General features: G+C 40.8%; 1 protein-coding gene across 2 annotated transcripts in view; it reads left to right on the forward strand.

The window, feature by feature from the left end:
* Positions 1-23,392, forward strand: part of PPHLN1 (periphilin 1) — a 136,827-nt gene that overhangs the window by 11,835 nt on the left and 101,600 nt on the right. For both annotated transcript variants that reach the window (XM_073619939.1, XM_073619940.1), the window contains exon 5: positions 7,796-7,857. In XM_073619939.1, coding sequence (XP_073476040.1) covers positions 7,796-7,857 — 62 coding nt within the window. The remainder of the gene's footprint in view (positions 1-7,795; positions 7,858-23,392) is intronic.

The following is a 23,392-nucleotide window of genomic DNA, read 5'->3' on the forward strand; positions in this document are numbered from 1 at the left end:
GCAAATTCTGCCTAATTCTAAATTTTAAAGTCTCTAAACAAAAGGGTGGTCTACAAAAAGTTTCCAATGGAAACAATTTTTACGGTAAAGGCAATCCTCCCCTCAAATTGCTTTATGGCTTCCCACAATCTGAGGAACGCATGTTTGCATATCCCAATCCACGAAGACTCGCAGAAGTTTTTGAGGGTGGTGATCAAGTGGGGGATGAGCGTCCGCCATTTCCAGTTCAGGGCTCTGCTGTTCGGCCTGTCCTCATCCCCCAGAATATTCACCAAGACCATTGGCCATTCCTTTTCTTGAAGACTGGGTGTTTGATAAACCAAGAAAAATCGAACCTGATCCCGGCACAGGACTTGTTACCTAGGCTACAGGGTGAACTCGGTAACACAAAGTCTATCTTACGGAGGAGAAGGTAGAAAAAGTAAAGCTTACTGCAGCCTTTCTTCAAAACAATCGGGCGGTGTCCATCAGAATAGCCATGTCAGGCCTGGGTCTCTTGGCGGCAACGATCCTAGTGGGCAAGGGCCCATTACAGGTGTCTCCAAGCTGATATCCTAAGAAACTGGGACGGGGGACAACAATCGCTGGACGAGACCTTCCACCTATCACCCAAGACCAAGAGGTCCTTGTGGTGGTGGAGAGATGGGGACTCCAGTGGTCCTTTCCAGTCTCCGCTCATATCACCACGGATGAAAAGTAACATTTTTGTGCAGCGCTCAAAAAAAATGAAAAATTCATGTATATACAAACTAATAATAAAAATGTGAAATTCACACCCAAACTAAAGTCCATGTGCCATAATATAAAAGGTTGTTTTGAAAGATAAACACAACAGTCTTTGAATAGAAGGTGAAAACGAATTGTGTGACTAGAAGTGGGATTCCACGTGACATCAATGTTGAGGTGAAGAGACAGACAATAGAACCACCACCACCTGTTAGTGAGGAGGCTTACCGGATTGAAAAGACTCAAATGGACATATGCTCAGTGAGTCAACAAGGCTTATGGTGAAACCACTAAAATATGGGACCTCCCCATCTGGGCTCCAGATCAAGTTCTAAGACAATCCAATTGGTCAAGAGATGTCGCCGAGAAGCAGTCCTCAGAAGCAGCCAACTTGTCAGACCCAATAATGAGATTACCAACCTGTGATCATAATTGATGCTTCCTGCACGTGGACACTGCACTTTCCGTAATTTTGAGGGGACAGCAAATTTACACTGTTGTACAAGCTGTACACTCACTACTTTACATTGTAGCAAAGTGTCATTTCTTCAGTGTTGTCACATGAAAAGATATAACAAAATATTGACAAAAATGTGAGGGGTGTACTCACTTTTGTGAGATACTGTATGTACAGTGCCTTGCAAAAAATATTCACCCCCCCCCTTGGTATTTTTCGTGTTTTGTTGCCTCACGACCTGGAATTGACACACATTATTTGAGAATTTGCATAATTTAATTTACAGAACATGCCCACAACTTTTGAAGATATATTATTTATTTTTTCTTATTGTGAAGCAAACAACAAATAGGACAAAATAACAGAAAAAGTCAATGTGCATAACTATTCACCCCCCCCCCCCTAAAGTCAATACTCTGCAGAGCCACCTTTTGCTGCTATCACGGCTCCAAGACGCTTTGGATAAGTCTCTATGAGCTTGCCACATCTTACCACTGGGATTTTTACCCATTCCTCCTTGCAAAACTGCTCCAGCTCCTTCAAGTTGGATAGTTTGCGCTTGTGAACAGCAATCTTTAAGTCTGACCACAGATTTTCTATTGGATTGAGGTCTGGGCTTTGACTAGGCCATTCCAACACATTTACATGTTTCCCCTTAAACCACTCAAGTGTTGCTTTGGCAGTGTGTTTGGGGTCATTGTCCTACTGGAAGGTGAACCTCTGTCCTAGCCTCAAATCACACACAGAGTGGTACAGGTTTTGCTCAAGAATATGCCTGTATGTAGCACCATCCATCTTTCCCTCAACGCTGACCAGTTTCCCAGTCCTGACTGCTGAAAAACATCCCCACAGCATGATACTGCCACCACCATGTTTCTTTGGGGAAGGTGTTCTTTGGGTGATGTGTTGGGTTTGCGCCAGACATAGTGTTTTTCTTTGATGGCCAAAAAGTTCAATTTTAGTCTCGTCAGACGAGTGCACCTTCCTCCATACATTTTGGGAGTCTCTCACATGCCTTTTCGCAAACTCAAAACGTGCCATTTTGTTTTTTGCTGAAAGTAATGGCTTTCTTCTGGCCACTCTGCCACTGCCATAAAGCCCAACTCTAGGAAGCGTATGGCTTATTGTCGTCCTATGTACAGATACTCCAGTCTCTGCTGTGGAACTCTGCAGCTCCTCCATGGTTACCTTGGGTCTCTGTGCTGCCTCTCTGATTAATGCCCTCCTTGCCCAGTCTGAGTTTTGGTGTGCGGCCGTCTCTTAGCAGGTTTGCTGTTATGCCATGTTCTTTCCATTTGGTTATGATAGATTTGATGGTGCTCCTAGGGATCATCAAAGATTTGGATGTTTTTTTATAACCTAACCCTGACTTGTACTTCTCAACAACATTGTCCCTTACTTGTTTGGAGAATTCCTTGGTCTTCATGGCAGTGTTTGGTTAGTGGTGCCTCTTGCTTAGGTGTTGCAGCCTCTGGGGCCTTTCAAAAAGGTGCGTACAGGTGATACTCGAAAAATTAGAATATCGTGCAAAAGTTCATTTATTTCACTAATGCAACTTAAAAGGTGAAACTAATATTTGAGATAGACTCATTACATGCAAAGCAAGAGCAAGTTCAGTCCGTGATTTGTCATAATTGTGGTGATTATGGCTTACAGCTCATGAAAACCCCAAACCCACAATCTCAAAGTTAGAATAGTACATGCAATCAATAAAACAAGGATTGTACATAGAACAATATCAGACCTCCTGAAAAGTATTTGCATGCATATGTACTCAGTACTTGGTTTGGGCCCCTTTTGCAGCAATTACTGCCTCAATGTGCTGTGGCATGGAAGCTAATCAGCCTGTGGCACTGCTGAGGTGTTATGGAAGACCAGGATGCTTCAATAGCGGCCTTCAGCTCTTCTGCATTGTTCGGTCTCATGTCTCTCCTCTTTCTCTTGGCAATGCCCCATAGATTCTCTATGGGATTCAGGTCAGGCGAGTTTGCTGTCCAATCAAGCACAGTAATCCCACGGTCATTGAAACAGGTTTTGTTGCTTTTGGCAGTGTGGGCAGGTGCCAAGTCCTGCTGGAAAATGAAGTCAGCATCCCCATAAAGCTTGTCTGTGGAAGGAAGCATGAAGTGCTCCAAAATCTCCTGGTAGACGGCTGCGTTGACCCTAGACTTAAGCACAGTGGATCAACACCAGCAGATGACATGGCTCCACAAATCAACACAGACTGTGGAAACTTCACAGACCAGATCTGTTTTTCTTTAGCCCAGGTAAGACGCTTCTGACATTGTTTGTTCAGGAGTGGCTTGACAAGAGGAATACGACATTTGAAGCCCATGTCCGGGATCCATCTGTGTGTGTGGTGGCTCTTGATGCACTGACTCCAGCCTCAGTCCACTCCTTGTGAAAGTCCCCAACACTTTTGAATGGCCTTTTCCTGACAATCCTCTCCAGGCTGTGGTCATCCCTGCTGCTTGTGCACCTTTTTCTTCCACACTTTTCCTTTCCACATAACTTTCTATTAATGTGCTTTGATACAGCACTTAGGGAACATCCAACTTCTTTTGCGATTTACCTTTTTGAGGCTTTCCCTCCTTATGGGGGGGTGTCAATGATGGTTTTCTGCACAACTGTCAGGTCAGCAGTCTTTCCCATGATTGATTTGTGATTCCTACTGAACCAGACTGAGAGACCATTTAAAGGCTCAGGAACCCTTTGCAGTGGTGTTATGGCTTAATTGGCTGATTAGAGTGGGACACTTTGAGCCTAGAATACTGCACCTTTTCACAATATTCTAATTTTCTGATTTTGTGGATTTGGGGTTTTCATGAGCTTTAAGCCATAAACCTCACAATTATGACAAATCACAGTTTGAACTATCTCTTGCTTTGCATGTAATGAGCCTATCTCATATTAGTTTCACCTTTTAAGTTGCATTAGTGAAATTAACTTTTGCACAATATTCAAATTTTTCGAGTATCACCTGTATATGTAATGACAGATCATGTGACACTTAGATTGCACACAGGTGGACATCATTTTACTAATTATGTGACTTCTGAAGGTAATTGGTTGCACCAGAGCTTTTATGGGCTTTATAACAAAGTGGGTGAATACATACGCACATGCCAATTATCAGTTTTTTAGTCCTGAAAAATTTGTTTTATGTATATTTTTCTAATTTTAATTCACCAACTTAGACTATTGTGTTCTGATCAATCACATATAATTCAGATTAAAAAAACATTGAACTAAAGGCTGTAATGTAACAAAATGGGTAAAAAGCCAAGGGGGGGTGAATAATTTTGCAAGACACTGTGTGCACACACACAATCCTATACCCACAGCTGATGCAGAGGAAGGCAGATAAAGCATGATCCAATTTGCAGGGGAAAAAGAGGCAATCAGATGTTCCCTGGATGAACTTTGCCTATAGATGTTAGTATCCAGTTATATTATTTACATTTAGGAAAGAATCCAGGCCTTTCTTAAAACAATCTACTGACCAGAACCAGCTCTTGAGGAAGTTTTATTCCACATTTTCACAGCTATTACCGTGAAGAAGCCTTTCCATATCTGGAGATTAATTCTCTTTTCCTCCAGACGTAAAGAGTGCCCTCTTGTCCTGATGTTGATTATATCCCCCACCTTAATCTCATCTTCTCAAGAGGGGGGGGGGGGGGGTTTAAGAGTACTCACCTGCCCCAGCAGAAGAAATTAAGACCTCGCCTTGGGAGAGTTCATTGTCCTTTTTGTTGCTCCCAGGCCTCAGCTTCCATTGCTAAACCCAAACCTGGCACTCAGTTTAACCTTGGTCTTCCAAGTTCCTCAAACCCACAGATAAAATCTATTCTGCGTGAAGTAATGCCCCCTCGTCCAAAATGGTGGAGGGTGTGTCTGTTGGCCTTTGTGGATATTTGGACAAACCGTGTCTCAGATGCCTTGGTTCCAGAGTTAGTTTCCAGGGACTACAAGCTAGAATTCTGCTCTCAGCCGCCTTCTTAATTCATGTCCTCCAGTCACTGAACAGATTAGCAGATCTTCATGCAGCCATTGCAGGTCTTTCAGAACAAGGCATCATAACCTCAGTATTAATAGCAGATCAGTTTCAGGGAATTTACTCCAGCCTAATCACTGTTCCCAAACCAAAAGTGGGCAACTGCCCAATCGCAAGGCCCCAACTTTTTTTTTCTTTCTGTCAGGCCCCTGAATTTCCACATGGAATCAATTAGTGATTCTTTAGCTTTGCTGTGTGTCCTCAACACTTTTTTCAGTTTGTGGCCTTGCCGTTCTGCCTGTCCTCCACACTTCTTTTCTCCCTAATGTAGTTATTACCTTCCACCTCAACAGGACAGCGATATTCCATTCGTCTGCCCAGCTCCAGTTCATAAAAACGATATCTCCCCTCCTTTGCCCGGATGTAGTTTGTGTTGTGCGTGTCTGCCTAGCAGCTACTGCTTCCATTAGAAAGACTGACTCTTTTTTTTTTTTTTTTTTTTTTTTTTCCCGAGGGCCCTCATTAAGGGGAACCTGCTTGTTTTTTGTTCTATAATTTTTCGGGTGCTCAGGAAGATCATCTTTTAGTCCTTTGGGCCAAAGGATCAGTTTCCAGCCTCTCCTGTAAAGGAAAGTTTACTAAATATGTGAGCACTTTTGGGGCTTATGTTTTCCAGATTTGCAAGGCTGTCAACTGGGCCTCTCTTCATACATTCTCCAAGTTATACCGGGTGGATGTTCTAGCCTGATGCTAGTTTGGGGCATAAGGTCTTTCGGGGCCATTTGAGCTGTAGACCGTCCACCAGACAGGACTTAATTTACAGTAGTTTACTTATGGTAATAAACAACATAAGATTTTTGTATTTGCAGTAATCATTTCTTGTGGCGCATTGAGAGATACAGGTGACACCCCTCTGATTCTTTGTTCATGCTGTACATGCTGCTTTTATACACAACGAAGACATGCTGGAAATAGGAGGGGTTGCACTGTTGCCAGCGTCTAAGTTCTATCAGTGACAGTATAACTTAGCAGTCATTGAATACCTGTGTCCCTCAAACTACAAGAAATAGATTTTATGGTAAATATAGAAATCCCATATATGTGTCAAATGACTTTGGGATTGTGTTGATGAATTGAGTTTAAGATGCATCTCGGATTATTCAACTTTTATTGAAAGCTGCATTTGGACTGCAGTTGACCTCCTTCTAATCTGCATTTGTTTGGCTTCAAGCAGATTTTGCATTCCCATAGACGTATAGGAATACATACCCCACTTAAAGTGAACAAAAGTTCATCAACACATGTACTTAAACCAGAAGCGACGAGGATTTTGTCACTTCTGGTTTCTGAAATCAGAGAGCAAGGAAGAACATTAGTTCCTCTCTGTGTATATCATTTGATGCAGCTGTTTGCATCATTCCTGGGATCCCCAGTGGGTCAGGAGAGCACAGGAAAGTTGATGGTGGGAGGAACCCTCTTCTTTCTCCTGTAAGTATGATCAAGTCATTCAGATTACCTTTTACTTCAAAGAGAATCGCTTGCTGCAGAGAATCGTACCAGCACCATGGCTGCATGAGAGATGGTCTACATTTTAAATATTTTGCTTGTAAAGCCTAGTCTGTAAAGTGTAGTTAGAAGAAGAAAAGAAGTAGAGCTATGAAGTGTAACCCTTCCTAGATCCTGGTAAGGATTAGAGAGAGAGGTTTTTTTTCTTTGTTCAACAATGAAAAAAAAAAAAAAAAATCAGCTGAAAATCTGGATATTTTGGTGAAATGGGTAATTGCCAGTAGAGAAAAAATGAAGGTGGTTTTTAAGGCCGGTCATAGTTCATCTCTTTTTCTTAATCAGCCAGCGGGCTGATTGAAATAAGCTAACAAATTCCCCCATCCACACAGGTGAGGTAGATGATAGAATCCTTCCTGCCGTATCACTGTATGCTACAGTGGGCCTCTTCCATTGTCAGAATATGCTGATCAGCAGCTGCAGTAGATTAGCTGCAAGCCTCTGATCAGCAAAAGTTTTCTAATGATCCCGTTTGACAGAAGTTAATGTGAGTGGGTAACGGCCATAGATGGAACGAAGTTCAGTTGGTCCTTTATGATCTATGGGCAGCTTTAAATGGCCAAGGATAACCCATTTTTAGTTATCCTGGACCTGTTTTTGAGAGACAATGGTCCCTTGTTGGCTAGCCTTCTCCCATGTGAGCTGTTTAGTCCTTTTTTTTTTTAGTCTTTTTAACCATGGGCCAATAAAAGCAATGGGCTATATACAGTATAATTGTGATATATGTAAAGGGGGGTTGCTCACTATCTGCTATAATAAGGATATTTAGCATTTTTTTAACACTGTAGTTACTTTTTAAATCCATATCTGGTTTTGTCATTTGGTAGGTGTTCTGTAAATTCACAAATCCTTTCATACACAGGGTGAGCAATAAATTTAGGATGGTTTATTCTACAGTGAATTGTCTACATCTCTGTTTTTCATCTATATATTCAGTTCTTTCGTTAATGGATGTACCGTATAATTAACTTGGATGCTACAGTATTAATTTGATGTCACCATTGTTTGTTGAAAAAATGTGCTTATGCCTTGTTCCCTTACTGTTCATACTACAGGAAGAACCAGGGTATAGGTGGGCAAGAGGTGAAGCACACATGAGTCGGCATGCAGAATACAGGTATCTGTGCTAGTTTTTTTTTTTCTGTATAGAGATTTACAAAATGCAACATGCGTTGAGATTAATAAAAAGTTCATTGTAGACTTGACATGATGCGTAATAAGTTTGGGAGACAAAATTATACAAATTTCCTTACCCAATAAATCACACTTTATACATTTAGTATGGAGAAACAAAAAAGTAACACAGGCCAATATTTATATATCTTCTCAAATTTTTTTTTTTTTTTTTTTTCTTTTTTACACCGTGCTCATCCGTAAGGTAGCTATTTTTACGTATAAGAATTCTCATTATTTTTGCTTGTAGCATTGCTAAGGAGTAAGTTGTTCCAATACAACTCTGCTCTGTAATATAGCTAACTAAAGATAGAATGTTCTATGATTTAGCCTCCCTATTTTCCATTTTTTGCTATCCATTGAGAGCTCTATTGTAATAATCATCAAAGTTTTTTTGCCAGTTCATCTTTTCTTCATCATGATATTACATTCTGCATATACAGGGCTCATTCATGGAACTGATATCAAAGTTGTAATGTAAGTTAGTCTTTAGTCAAGCTCACAGTTCACCTCAAGTGATGAATATGAATGCTTTTGCATAAGCAGAGTTTACCTTCTAAAACCACATGACCATATGGTTAGCAGAGACAGAGATGCAGTCAGTTATGATATGCAAATCTCAATTTCCTAAAAGTTTTTAGCTTGACTCGACCTTCCAACCATTTTATTGGTTATTGAGATGCACTATCACATTAAAAGACTAAGTTTGTGACAAGTTTACTTTAAAGGAGATGTACAGATAAAGTTTGTTTGGCTGTAGTTCTCCTGTGGATCACAGGAGTGCAGTTCATTCAGGATTTTCTGCTCAGGGAGTCCTGAGAACCGAGCGATCTGCAGTGTTTTTGATTGCTCAGTTCTCAGTCTTAGAACTGGCAGGAGACAGATGTCGCATTGGACCGATGCTGCATCCACCGAGATAAGTAAGAGTCTAAAAGGGACCCGTCCCCACTTCCTAGAGACTGCGCCACGGCGAGGTCCCCCGAAAGTTTCTCTTTTTATCGCCGCAGGGTCATTCAGAAAGTGTAGCGTGCTTTGAGTATGCACAGTAGGGAACCGGCTGTGAAGGCGCAAGTCTGGGTGGAGCTCTGCTTTAAGTTGAATTCTTGTATGCAAGTTAAAACAGGTAAAAAATTTTTAAGTGTAACCCCAGCCAAAACCTTTTTTTGTTATTTTTTTGGATAGCATAGGGAAGGGTTAACACCCTGGTAATGTTTGTTTTGCTGTCTGTGCCCCTGTTCAGAAGATTTCACCTCCCTTTCTGTCCTTGTGACAATTAGATTTTGAAACATCAGCAGAGACACCTTTTTCCCATGATGGCTCTTGCAGGAGTGAATTTCCCTTCCTAGGGGTAGATTTGCTCTCACTTCCTGTTGTCTCCCTCCTGTTTTGTAAGCGTGAGTTGTATGTAAGTCGGATGTATGTGACTCGGGGACTGCCTGTATAATGTTGTTTTGAGGCATGTGCTTTAGAGAAATTAGGATTAGTATTTCTGGCATTTGATTTACTAGGTGGCTAGTGAAGCTACACAACACTTAATTTTCTGTGCATTAAAATATAAGTTCACTTTTGGAACACGTTACATGCTCCACCTGTTTTTAGGGTGTAACGCGCTCCAGATACGCATCTCTCCCCTCCTCCGTGTGACAGCAGGCCGGGGATCTTTTCCCCACAACTGCTGTCGCTATTTAAAAACCGCGTGGCCCTGCAGGGCTCCATCCACACAGCCGCATCATTCATTCAGTTTTCTATGAATGAATGCCTCAAGCTTGTAGCTTTTCAATGAGCTGTGAGGGCACTGGTGAATGTCCTCGTAGTCCATTGATCTTCCTGCTTTCTGGTAGCTGCCTGCTTGTATGAGTTACGAGCAGACAGCTATCCTGAGAGTCTGCAAGAGCTGGACATTACACCTGCGGGCTCCTTAGAAAAAAAAAATAATGCCTGCATAAAAATGTGCATTTATTATTTTTCTACAAAGGTGAACTTATTTTATTTTCTCTTATAAAATCCAATCGTGTAACTGTAAATTTTTAAATATTCTCCTCTCTTCTCCTTCACTTTATTGAACATATTTTCTATCTGATACAACTGTCACTTGCCTCATCACTGGCCTTTTTGAAGTCTAAGATCTGTACTTCTCATGTACCAGTGTTTTTTATATGCAGCAAATGTGACTTTTATTGAATAGCTATATCAGATTAGTTTTTTGGAGTGACTTGCCACAGTGAAAGATGAAAGGATTCAGCACAGTTTATTGTTGTTCTGCCAGTATAATGGAAACAACTTACTGATGACATGTAACCATATATCCACAAGTAGGAACAGGTCCACTTTAGCACTTTTATCTGTTCCTTTTACTAGGAACTTGGAAAACATGTCTTGATGGTTCAATAAATTGATATGATGATTCAGAAAAAAAATGTCAGCTTAGGAAAAAAATGCTGTGTTCCGCAGCAAGCAATCGTATGTTCACTTTACTTTATGAGAGATCATCTATGTGCTGTGGAGTAGACTGTCTGGACACAGTTATTCTCATAAAACGTTCTTAAGATAAATGAGACCCAGTGCTGACATTTGTTTTTGCCTTATTTTTTTAAATATCCAGTCTTTTTTTTTTTTTTCTGTGGAAACGAATACCTTGGAAAGAGTCTGGCTTCCTGAATGTTAGTCACAGAATACAGCCTGTCTTATAAATGCTATATGATCAGCGCTGCTGGCCATAGCCAGTAGCACTGATCAGTGTATTCTGAAGGTGGGGAAGTCGCCCCACTGTCAGAATACAATAGCTCGTGGGAGGGATTGTGCACTTTTTTTTTTTTTTTTTTTCGTTGGGCTGCTTTGAAGACACACATGACTAAACCTCATTGGCAGGACTAAATACATTTTAGCATTGCCAAAGCAGGTGAGATGTTTGTATAGACTGGATAGGAAGAGAGGGTGTCGAGAAAAGAAATTTCCCACAAATTAATGTAAGGGATAATATAAAGGGGGCTAGGGGTGTGTCCATGTAGAGCAGGAGGTTCCAACGCTCTAAGCAAAGGGCCAGTTTACTGTCCTTCAAGCTGGGTTCACACATTGCGAATTGGATGCAGGATGCACCTGTTTCACAGTTGGCTCCTCTTCTCATAGTAGAATTTAGAGTTTCCTCTCTTTTCTGTAGCAATAATGTTCAGGATGAGAGCAGAGAGTCTCAGAAAATGTGTCTCGCTGCTGAGTACTTGGTGCACTGTACCAGGAAGTGGGCCTCATTCTCCAGGACCTCCTAGTCACATTGCTGGCAGAGTCTACTTGGATTTTGGGGGGGGGGCCCACGCTGTTCTGTGGTGTTTTTTTTTTTTGTTTTTTTTTGTTTTTTTTTTTGGTGTGGAGTTCCCCTTAGAATCGATATCTGACCCAAAAACGAAAACATAAATGTATTTTATTGGGATTTTAAGTGATAGACCAACACAAAGTGGCAAATCATTATGAAGTGGAGGGAAAATAATACAGTGGGGACGGAAAGCATTTAGACCCCCTTACATTTTTCACTCTTTGTTATATTGCAGCCATTTGCTAAAATCATTTCAGTTCATTTTTTTTTTCCTCATTAATGTACACACAGCACCCCATATTGACAAAAAAAGCACAGAATTGTTGACATTTTTGCAGATTTATTAAAAAAGAAAAACTGAAATATCACATGGTCCTAAGTATTCAGACCCTTTGTTCAGTATTTAGTAGAAGCACACTTTTGATCTAATACAGCCATGAGTCTTTTTGGGAAAGATGCAACAAGTTTTTCACACCTGGATTTGGGGATCCTCTGCCATTCCTCCTTGCAGATCCTCTTCGGTTCTGTCAGGTTGGATGGTAAACGTTGGTGGACAGCCATTTTTAGGTCTCTCCAGAGATGCTCAATTGGGTTTAAGTCAGGGCTCTGCCTGGGCCATTCAAGAACAGTCACGGAGTTGTTGTGAAGCCACTCCTTCGTTTATTTTAGCTGTGTGCTTAGGGTCACCATTGTCTTGTTGGAAGGTAAACCTTCGGCCCAGCCTAAGGTCCTGAGCACTCTGGAGAATGTTTTCATCCAGGATATCCCTGTACTTGGCCGCATTCATCTTTCCCCCGATTGCAACCAGTCGTCCTGTCCCTGCAGCTGAAAAACACCCCCACAGCATGATGCTGCCACCACCATGCTTCACTGTTGGGACTGTATTGGACAGGTGATGAGCAGTGCCTGGTTTTCTCCACACATACCACTTAGAATTAAGGCCAAAAAGTTCTATCTTGGTCTCATCAGACCAGAGAATCTTATTTCTCACCATCTTGGAGTCCTTCAGGTGTTTTTTTTTTTTTTTTTTTTTAGAAAACTCCATGCTGGCTCTCATGTGTCTTGCACTGATGAGAGGCTTCCGTCGGGCCATTCTGCCATAAAGCCCTGACTGGTGGAGGGCTGCAGTGATGGTTGACTTTCTCCCATCTCCCGACTGCATCTCTGGAGCTCAGCCACAGTGATCTTGGGTTCTTCTTTACCTCTCTCACCAAGGCTCTTCTCCCCCGATAGCTCAGTTTGGCCGGACGGCCAGCTCTAGGAAGGGTTCTGGTCGTCCCAAACGTCTTCCATTTAAGTATTATGGAGGCCACTGTGCTCTTGGGAACCTTAAGTGCAGCAGAATTTTTTTTTTTGTAACCTTGGCCAGATCTGTGTCTTGCCACAATTCTGTCTCTGAGCTTTTCAGGCAGTTCCTTTTTGACCTCATGATTCTCATTTGCTTTGACATGCACTGTGAGCTGTAAGGACTTATATAGACAGGTGTGTGGCTTTCCTAATCAAATCCAATCAGTATAATCAAACACAGCTGGACTCAAATGAAGGTGTAGAACCATCTCAAGGATGATCAGAAGAAATGGACAGCACCTGCGTTTAAATATATGAGTGTCACTGTCACGGAACGTCCCACACTCCGCTTGAGTGCTTCCGTCATATACCACTTCCTCCCAGTCTGTATACAGATATCAGATATTCCAACCTCTCTGAGCAGAACACAAGGCGACACTTGCTTCACTGCTAACATGGACTGTTTATTATGAATCAAAGTTACAAGACTTTATATGCCGTTGGAACCTCCTCTAACAATACAACTGTAACTTAATTAACATGAGCTAATTATCTAATCCTTTATACAGCCTAGGTGACTGAGACATGACCTTTCGCCCAGACTTGTGGTCACCGAGCTTCATACAGTTAATTAACACAATAGCAGTCGTCCCGTCTCCTACATTGTATAGAGGACAATGTCATTAGCTCATTCAATTAACATAAACACAGGTTGATGACACCAGCATCTCCTCACAGGATGTGTCCCAACAGAATGAATCCATTGAAAATCCAGGGCCCATAATCAAAAGGCAACAGGCTTGCATACAGTCCTCTCCAACAGCCTCTGTCCCGGCTAGGTCTGTGACAGTCACAGCAAAGGGTCTGAATACTTAGAACCATATGATATTTCAGTTTTTCTTTTTTAATAAATCTGCAAAAAATGTCAACAATTCTGTGTTTTTCTGTCAATATGGGGTGCTGTGTATACATTGAGGAAAAAAATGAACTTAAATGATTTTAGCAAATGGCTGCAATATAACAGAGTGAAAAATTTAAGGGGGTCTGAATACTTTCCGTCCCCACTGTAAATTATTTTTATATTTTTTTTACAAATATCTGAAAAGTGTGGCATGCATTTGTATTCAGCCCCCTTTACTCTGATACCCCAAACTAAAGTCTAGTGGAAGCAATTGCCTTCTGAAGTCGCCTAATTAGTAAATGGAGTCCACCTGTGTGTAATTTTAATCTCAATATAAATACAGCTGTTCTGTGAAGCCCTCAGTGGTTTGCTAGAGAACCTTGGTGAACAAACAGCATCATAAAGGCCAAAGAACACATCAGACAGGTCAGAGATAAAGTTGTGGAGAAGTTTAAAGCAGTGTTAGGTTATAAAAAAAATATCCCAAGATATGAACGTCTCACAGGGCACTGTTCAATCCATCATTTGAAAATGGAAAGCGTATGGCACAACTGCAAACCTACCAAGACATAGCCATTCACCTAAACTGACAGGCCGGGCAAGGAGAGCATTAATCAGAGAAGCAACCAAGAGTCCCATGGTAACTCTGGAGGAGCTGCAGAGATCCACAGCTCAGGTGGGAGAATCTGTCCACAGGACAACTGTTAGTCGTGCACTCCACAAATCTGGCCTTTATGGAAGAGCGGCATGAAGAATTGAAAGAATGCCATAAGAAGTCCCATTTGCAGTTTGCGAGAAGCCATGTGGGGGACACAGCAAACATGGGAAGAAGGTACTCTGGTCAGATGAGACCAAAACTGAACTTTTTTGGCCTAAAAGCAAAACACTATGTGTGGCAGAAAACGAACACGCCATCCCCACCGTGAAACATGGTGGTGGCAGCATCATGTTGTGGGGATGCTTTTCTTCAGCAGAAGACGGAATCTGGTCAGAGTTCATGGGAACATGGATGGAGCCAAATACAGGGCAATCTTAGAAGAAAACCTGTTAGAGTCTGCAAAAGACTTGAAAATGTGGTGGAGGTTCACCTTCCAGCAGGCCAACGGCCCTAAACATACAACCAGAGCTAAAGTGGAATGGTTTAGATCAAAGCATATTCATGTGTTAGAATGGCCCAGTCAAAGTCCAGACCTAAATCCAATTGACAATCTGCGGCAAAATTTGCCATTCACAGACACTCTTCATCCAATCTGACAGAGCTTGAGCCTTTTTTGCAAGAGGAATGGGCAAAAATGTCACTCTAGCTGTGCAAAGCTGGTAGAGACTTACCCAAAAAAGACTTTTAGCTGTAATTGCAGCAAAAGGTGGTTCTACAAAGTATTCACTCAGGGGGGGCTGAATACAAATGCATGTCACACTTTTCACATATTTATTTGTAAAAAAATGTGAAAACCATTTATCGTTATCATTTTCCTTCCACTTCACAATTATGTGGCACTTTGTGTTGGTCAATCACATAAAATCCCAATAATAATACATTTGTTTTCATTTGTAACATGACAAAATGTGGCAAATGTCAAGGAGTATGAATACTTTTTCAAGGGACTGTACATGGTGCCTTTACTTCTGCCTTCTACCATTCAACTGTCAAATTCCAGAAACCCGGTGGACAGAGGCTCTGGCATTTTTCTTCATCTAAAGATGTGGGCAGGGCCAAATAATGACTTGGGTAGAAGTTGAGGCCTCATATACTCCCAGGATCTAAGGAACCCTGCAGGGTCATGCTTATCGAATTGAAGACTAATGCTGGCCTAACACTATACGAAAAATCGTTCAAACCCATTTTTAGAAAAACAAACTTTCGGCCATGAGAGCAGACAGTGCCATCATGTAATGACCGATTAAATCGCTCAATGGACATCAATTTTTGTTCTTCCCTTTTTTCTTTTTTTTTTTTTTTTTTTTTATTACATATGCCTAGTGCAAACAGTTTGGACAGGAAACATATTATTATTATTATTATTATTATACAGGATTTATATAGCGCCAATAGTTTGTGCAGCGCTTTACAAAATGAGGACAGACAGTACACTTGCAATACAGGAGGGATCAGAGGACCCTGCTCGTTAGAGCTTACAATCTAGAAGGGAGGGTCAAGTGGAAACAAAAGGTAATAACTGTGTGGGATGAGCTGATGGAGATAATGAAAATACAGTTGTTAGGTGTGGGTAGGGTAGTCTTCTCTGAAGAGAAGGGTTTTCAGGGATCGTCTAAAAGCTAATAAAGTAGGAGATAAGTGGACACATTGGGGTAAGGCATTCCATAGGATTGGAGAGGCTTTGGAAAAGTCCTGGAGGCGAGCATGGGAGGAGGTGATGAAGGAGCTAGAGAGCAGGAGGTCGAGAGAGAGAACAAGTAGGCTGGTATTTAGAGACTAGGCTAGTGATGTAGCTGGGGGCTAAGTTGTGGATGGTTTTGTAAGTAGTTGTTAGTATTTTGAATTTAATTCTTTGGCTGAGCGGAAAACAGTGGAGGGATTGACGGAGAAGAGTAGCGGTGACAGAGCGATTGGTAAGGTGAATGAGTCTGGCAGCAGCATTCATGATGGATTGAAGAGGTGATAGACTATGTAGAGGTAAGCCAGTGAGAAGGGAGTTGCAGTAGTTGAGGTGAGAGATGACCAGCGAGTGAATTAAGAGCTTTGTTGTGTCATTGGTTAGAAGGGGGCGTATTTTGGAGATGTTGCGAAGGTTGAGGCAGCAGGATTTGGACAGTGATTGGATGTGTTGCTTGAAGGAGAGTTCAGAGTCCAGGACTACACCTAGAACCTTGGCATGTGGGGATGGGCTTATAGTTGTGCCATCGATTTTGACCAAGAGTTAAGGGGAAGAGGTATATGGGGGAGGAAAAATGTATAAGTTTGGTTTTGGATAGATTGAGTTTGAGGAAGTGGTGTGACATCCAGACTGATCTATCTGATAGTAAATTAGTTATACGTGAGGAGACAGAGGAAGTGAGCTGAGGGGTAGAGAAATAGATTTGGGTGTCGTCAGCGTAGAGGTGGTATTGGAAGCCATGGGAGGCTATCAGTTGACCCAGGAAGGAGGTGTAGATTGAAAATAGGAGAGGCCCAAGAACAGAACCTTGGGGGACCCCAACAGAGAAAGGAAGAGGAGAGGAGGAAGTAGAGTTGTAAGAAACGCTGAAGGTGCGGTTGGATAAGTAGGAAGAGAACCAGCGAAGAGAAGATGTGGGTTAGAGAGTGTAGCATAGAGCCGGAGGGTGAACATAGCATTTGTGAGGGAACAGTATCCAGAGGGCAGGTGGTAAGGAGTGAGTAGGAGCATGTATCCACTGCTTCAGGTCAAAGGAGGAGGTTAGGCTGAGACGTTTGGAAGGGGCAGGAGTGTTAGTATTAATAGGGATGTTGAAGTCCCCGAGGATGATTGTGGGGATTTCAGAGGAAAGAAAGTAGGGTAGCCAGGCAGAGAAGTCATCAAGAATGGTTGATACTGATCCAGGGGGCCTGTAGATCACAGCTATCCTTAGAGAAATTGGAGTGAAAAGACCAATGCAGTGTGCTACAAAAGAGGAGAGGGAGATGGCTGAAGTACCTGAAAGGTGCTATGTGGGACTAGAAGGATTCCGACACCTCCTCCCCTATGTCCACAGGATCTGGGGTAGTTAGTCCAGAGAAGACCATCATGGGATAGGGTAGCAGAAGATGTTGGATTCGTGGAACCAGGTTTCGGTTATGGCGAGTAGGTTAAATGAGTTGGCGATAAAGAGGTCATGGAGAGAGGTGAGTTTGTTGCAGACAAAGTGGAAGTTCCAAAGGGCACAAGAGAAAGGGAGTCGGGTCTTGGGAAGAATAGAAATGGGAACTAAATTGTGTTGTTTGCAGCTGCTGCCAGAGGGTACAGGGTGCATGGGGTACAGGTAAATGATGGAGGCCCAGGGTTTGGGGATATATCTCCAGAGGTTAGGGGAAGCAGGAGGGTGAGGGAGGTAATATGGTAGTGGGATTTATATGAAGGGACATGGCCCAGGGTCTTGGAGATTTTTAGTGTGTGTGGATTGCCTTTTCAATTTATCGGCATAAAATTTCCAAACTTGTACTCTTGCCTTTTTTTTTTTTTTTTTTTTTTTGTTAAAAACGTCCCTACTGATTTGTGCCCATGAACTGACCGAAAAACGAACGGACTGTATAAATGACCAAAGTTCAGACGATTTTTTTTGACTGATAGTGTATGGCCAGCATGACTCCGGTACTAGCAGGGTACCACCACTTTAGCACTTTTGTTACCTGAAAGATGTTTTTGGTTACGTATCAATGTAGCTGGTTGACATCATATTATATCACTAAGCCCATACAAATTGCAGGACTGCATTGTTTGGATCCTATTAAGTTTTGCTTTTAATAAGCTGCATCTGTGATACATCTCCTGCCTATAGTTTGTTGTACAATATACTCTTTAAAATAATGACCAATGTATTGTATATTGTAATGCAATGTTGTTGGTTTTTTTTTGTTTTTTTGTTTTTTTTATATTGTAGAAATATTTTAGGTCAAGCTTCCAGTGCAGATGTAGCTGGGTGTCATATATAAAAAAACAAAAACAAACCATGCATCCCCTAAAATAAAACCCACCCCCTGATGCTTAACTTGCCTATATCTTGGCATTTAGCATCAAAAATACCCCCCCCCCCCCAAAAAAAAAAAAAAAAATTAAAAACAAATAATAAAGTAAGTTTTTATGATTAAGAACCTCCTCCCCAACAATTAACCTAAGTTCCAAAAAGAGCCTGACACTAACCTAGCCCATAATTAAAGCCCTAATACAAATCCCTGTTTGCTGTACACTTGCCTCATCTTGTGCACCAAAAGCAAAATAAGAACTACCTTGACTAAAGATAATTATGCTTTTTCTTGAATATGAATTGTACCTGGTTTTGGCTTGGTCAAAGCTATCAACTAACTATTTTTTGCTTGATCGGTTCTATGTTGAAATATAGCAAAAATTAGTGGGAAAATTGTGAGGAGCAACTGTTTAAATAGTGAAACTGTCAGAAAATATGTTTAAATTTAACTTAACGCTGATGGCATTTAACTTTATACATTGCCTGTTGCCGTCATGTTTTGTTTTCAGACCATCCAGCAGAGGGCAGTCTATAGCTAAAAATGACATGACTGTTAAGCAACGTGTTCAACAAAATTTGCATATGTAATATAGGTTTTATTTATTTATTTTTTTTACACATTGCAAACATATAATTGTTACTCCCCATTTTTTTTTTTTTTTTTTTTTTCGCTTTTTGCTGTGTTTTCAAGGATTTCATTTTCACTTTGCTTTGTAGTAAACTGTAGTATGATGATAGATGAGGTGTTGTCTGCCTTTCTTGTCCTTTTGAATGACAAAGGCAAGTCTCAGTGATGCTCTAAGCTGAGATGGGATAGCTCTCTGGCCAGTGGTACATGTCATCCTGCTGTGAAAATAAGTTTGACTACTGAATGTTCTCATAGCATTGAAAGGTTATACTGTGGGGTATGCCATATCAATGAAGCAGGGTAAGGGGAAATTTGTTGTTAAAGGATATAAAGTAACTATACGCAGCAGTTCAGTTCAGTTTTTACTAACCTATTTAAAGAATAACACTTTTAATTTGTTTTGTGGCACAGAAACCGTAAAACACAAACTACGGTACTTCTTTATCCGTGTCAGAATAGGAGTGAATGACAATCATCCATATTTACAGTAATGCAACACAATGATGGTTCCAGAGAAAAATACAAAACAAATGTCAATCCTGCGGGTGTCTAGCTAGATAATAGGTAATCACTGTGCTACTATTTACAACGAACTAAAATAATATATAAAAATGGTGAAAGGGGACAATCTGACACGTTAGAGATGGTTAAGGGGTGGATAGAAGGCCGTTTGTATAAAGCTATGATTTTCTGTAGAAATGCTGGAGAAAGACCAATTTGTTCTAGGGTTGCTCGAAGGAACACCCAATCAAGGCACTCAAATGCTTTCTTGGCATCTAAGGAAACAAGGCACGGGTTTATTTTGTTTTCGTGAGCAGATTAGGGCCAAAGATTCAAGTTCACTTGGTCCAAGTGAATGATGGAAGGGATAAAGGGCTGCGGCCTATCCGCTAGCAGTTTTTTGCGTAAAAAAAAAAACGTATCTTAAGATCATCATTAATGAAGGAATTTTGAGAGATGGCTGAAACATTGGGTAGGATCTTTTTGGCCTTTGGTTAATTGGGTGATGTGTGCTTCCTGGGATTGGTGAGGAAAGGGACATAATTCGTATGGCATTGAAGGAGGAGTTCAAGATGGGTGCCAAGGATTCTTTGAATTGCTTGTAGAAGGCATTCGAGAAGCTGTCTGGGTCCAGACTTTTACCCGACGGTAGGGACTTTATTACCTGGAGTTAGAGCTGCACAATTCTGGCCAAAGTGGGAATCGCAATTTTTTTTTTTTTTTGCTTCGAATAAAGATCACAATTCTCTCTCAATTCTTGCGGGGTAACATCTTTCACATTTATTCAAAAAAAATTGGGCTGACTTTACTGTTTTTAGTTTTGTATTAACTCATTAAAGTGTATTTAAAAAAAAAAAAAAATGCGTTTGAAAGATCGCCGCGCAAATAGTGTGACATAAAATATTGCAACACCTGCCATTTTATTGTCTGGGTCTCTGCTAAAAAGAAATATATAATGTTTGGGGGTTCTAAGTAAATCTTTTGCAAAAAATACTGATTTTAAAGAGGAACTGCAGTCAGTTCACATGATTTGTAATAAAAACATCTGCCATTCTGAAGCTTCTCTCCAACTACTTCGCATATGAAAGTGTGTGTGTATACACACACACACACACACTGAGGGCAGCTTAAGCTGCACCCTGTTGAATTCCTGGATTTACACAGAGGCACACCTGCAGCTTTCATTGGCCCTCTTATGACTCATCCCCCCTTCCTGGCAAACTCTCAGGGGAGAGAGAGCTGTTCACGATGTCATAGGCCTAGTCTTTTTTTACCAGACAATCAGACAAAAAACAGGAAGTGGACTGTATAAGGTATTTACTGGCAGAATTTTTTTTTTTTTTTTTTTTTACTATCCAAAGTTAAAACAACAAGGGCAGAAGATTTAAAGAGGAACCGCAGTCTCACATAATTTGTAATAAAAACATCTTTGCCATTCTGAAGCTTCCCTCCAACCACTTTGCATATTATTTAATATATACTGTGATTCTATACTTGCCAAATATGCTTCAGAAATTTCCCTCCACGAAGTCTGGCTGCAATCATTTTAACTGTGGGCAGCTGAAGCTGCTGCCTGTTCACTTCCGGGATTTACACAGACCCACAGAGGCACACCTCCAGCTCTGCAGCTCTTATTGGCCCTCTTATGACTCACCCCCCTCCCTTCCTGGCAAACTCTCACAAGAGAGAGAGAGATATGTGCATGATGTCATAAGCCTAGGCTTTTTACCAGACTAACAGGAAGTGGGCTGTATAAGGTATTTACTGCCAGAAAAAAAAGTTTTACTATCCAAAGTTAAAATAAGGGCAGAAGATTTAATAGATGGAAAGATGAAAAAAGAATGAAATTCCGCTTTAAGATCCTGAGGGGGGTAGAATCATGATTTTGATTCTTTAACGATTAATCATGCAGCTCTACCTGGAGTATATTATCTTTAGTAAATGGGTCTGTTGGGGTATCTACCGTTGACTGGTTGATCCTTGGTAGTGCCATGCATGTTGCATAGTTGAGTAGATGGGTAAGACCCTGTGTTTTGAAGGTTGGTGAGGTTGGTAATGTTGTATAGATCAGAGTACAGGAAGTCCCTGAGTTACGAACACAATAGGGACTGTAGGTTTGTTCGTAAGTCGCAGCACTGCATTTATAAGTGTAACTTCCAGTCGAAACACTGCATTCGTAAGTGTAACGTCCGCCTGTGCATGGATGTGAGATGTTCCAGGCGCTTGTTATGTTATCTGGGGCTCTTGTGGCCATGCAGTACATGTAGTACTGCAGTATGGGATGTGTTTGGAGGTATCCAGGACCAGTATGGAGCACAAGTGGCCGGCATTTGAGGCTGTTCCTAAGTAGGAGTTGTTCGTAACTCGGGGACTGCCTGTAAAAGGTTTAAAATACTGAAGCTATCGCTTCGGACAATTCTAGTATGCACTGTTTAGAACAGTGGAGTTTGGGAACATAGGTCCTTCCAAATTTGTCTCGTATCGATCCGGCTAAATATACAGGCTTTGTTGTTGAATTTGTACACGCTTTGGCGAATACAATCTTTGTGGTGTAAGGTTGAGTTCTTTACGCTTCTGTTCCAAAATCTGAAATGATCCGGCCTCATATAAATGTTTGTTTATGCTGAAGCTCTAGAATGTGAATCTCACTTCAGAGTCTGGTAATATCCTCTGACCGTTCCTTTTTTAGGTGCATTCCTTCAGCTGTGAGGGTCCTCTAATTTACACATTTTAACGCCTCCTATTTTATCAGGGATGCAGTTGTGTCAGAGGCCTGGAATTGAGAAACCATTCGTAATGCAACTGCTATAGTTAGTACATCTTTGAGCAGAGCCTCATTGCCTCTTGGAGGCTTAAACGGTTTATTATATTATGAGAGTTGTATGGTGAAAAATGAAAGGAAAGTGATCCAATAAGCATTGGGATCTGATAGAGGCCTGGGGGTGCCAGCTCAATAAGCATTGGCAGACTTAACACGTTCTACTTATAGCAGAATTGACTTGATTTAAGGAACGGCAGGTATAGTCTTAAAAGTTTCAAAGAGTGTAGCACTCGCCACACATCAATTTGGTGTTCATGGAGTCTAAGTTTTAGGCTGTTTAGTTAGTAAAAAGAGACGAAGCACATGGGTAGTGTGTAGGAATGGCTTAAGAATTTAAATTTGGGTCTCCCCCTAAAATTACCATGCCTACTCTAAATGAACTGAGTTGTCTCAGGAGGGCTACCAATATAAATTGGTAAATAGTTTGTTATAAATTTTACATTGGAGAATTATTAAACTTCCCCCTGTTTACTTTAAAACAAATACCTCAAAGGAAACATCAGAATAAATAGTCTGGGAGGCCCATAAGGCGTACATCAGAGGGATTATAATAAAGGCGGGAGTTGAAAAGGAAAGAAAGCAGGCAAAAAATCTTTGTGGGCTGCAGGAGGAAATTAAAAAACTAGAACAGCAGCACAAGGATTCGGGTGATAGAGGGATTATGGGAAAACTATATAGAGCTAGAGAGGCCATGAGACAACTGATAGAACTTGAAAACCGAAAGAAGTATAATTTAGTTAAAGAAAGATATATATATATATATATATATATATATATATATATATATATATATATATATATATATATATATATATATATATATATATATATATATATATATATATATATATATATATATATAGCTAGCAATAGACCTGGACGACTCTTGGCAAGGGCATTAAGTAAAAAGAAAAGTAATAAATACATCGACAAAATAAGGACCAAAACAGGTAAAATTAGATACAAAGATGTAGATATAGCAAAGACCTTCCAAGAATTTTATGGGGAACTCTACTCAATAAATAATGACACGAGTAAAGAGAAGGAACAAAAACAAGAGAAAATTAAAAATTACTTAAAAGAAACCGGAATGCTAAAAATAACCGAAGAGGAGAGACTATCCCTAGAGGTCCCCATTACAGAGTCCGAAGTAAGGAAGGCCATTAAAGAGTCTCAAATAGGTAAGTCCAGGTTCAGATGGGCTGTCAGCACTATACTACAAAAAATACCAAGATTATTTAGTACCAAAACTGTGCTCTTATATGAATGAGGAGAGAAAGGGGAAATGAGCAGAGATGCATTAGCAGCTAATATAGTGATTATACATTAAGAAGGAAAAGATTATACACTATGCTCTAGTTTTAGGCCCATATCCTTACTAAATATAGACACA

Source organism: Aquarana catesbeiana, linkage group LG03 (genome assembly GCF_042186555.1).
Source record: "Aquarana catesbeiana isolate 2022-GZ linkage group LG03, ASM4218655v1, whole genome shotgun sequence".
Lineage (NCBI taxonomy): Eukaryota > Metazoa > Chordata > Amphibia > Anura > Ranidae > Aquarana > Aquarana catesbeiana.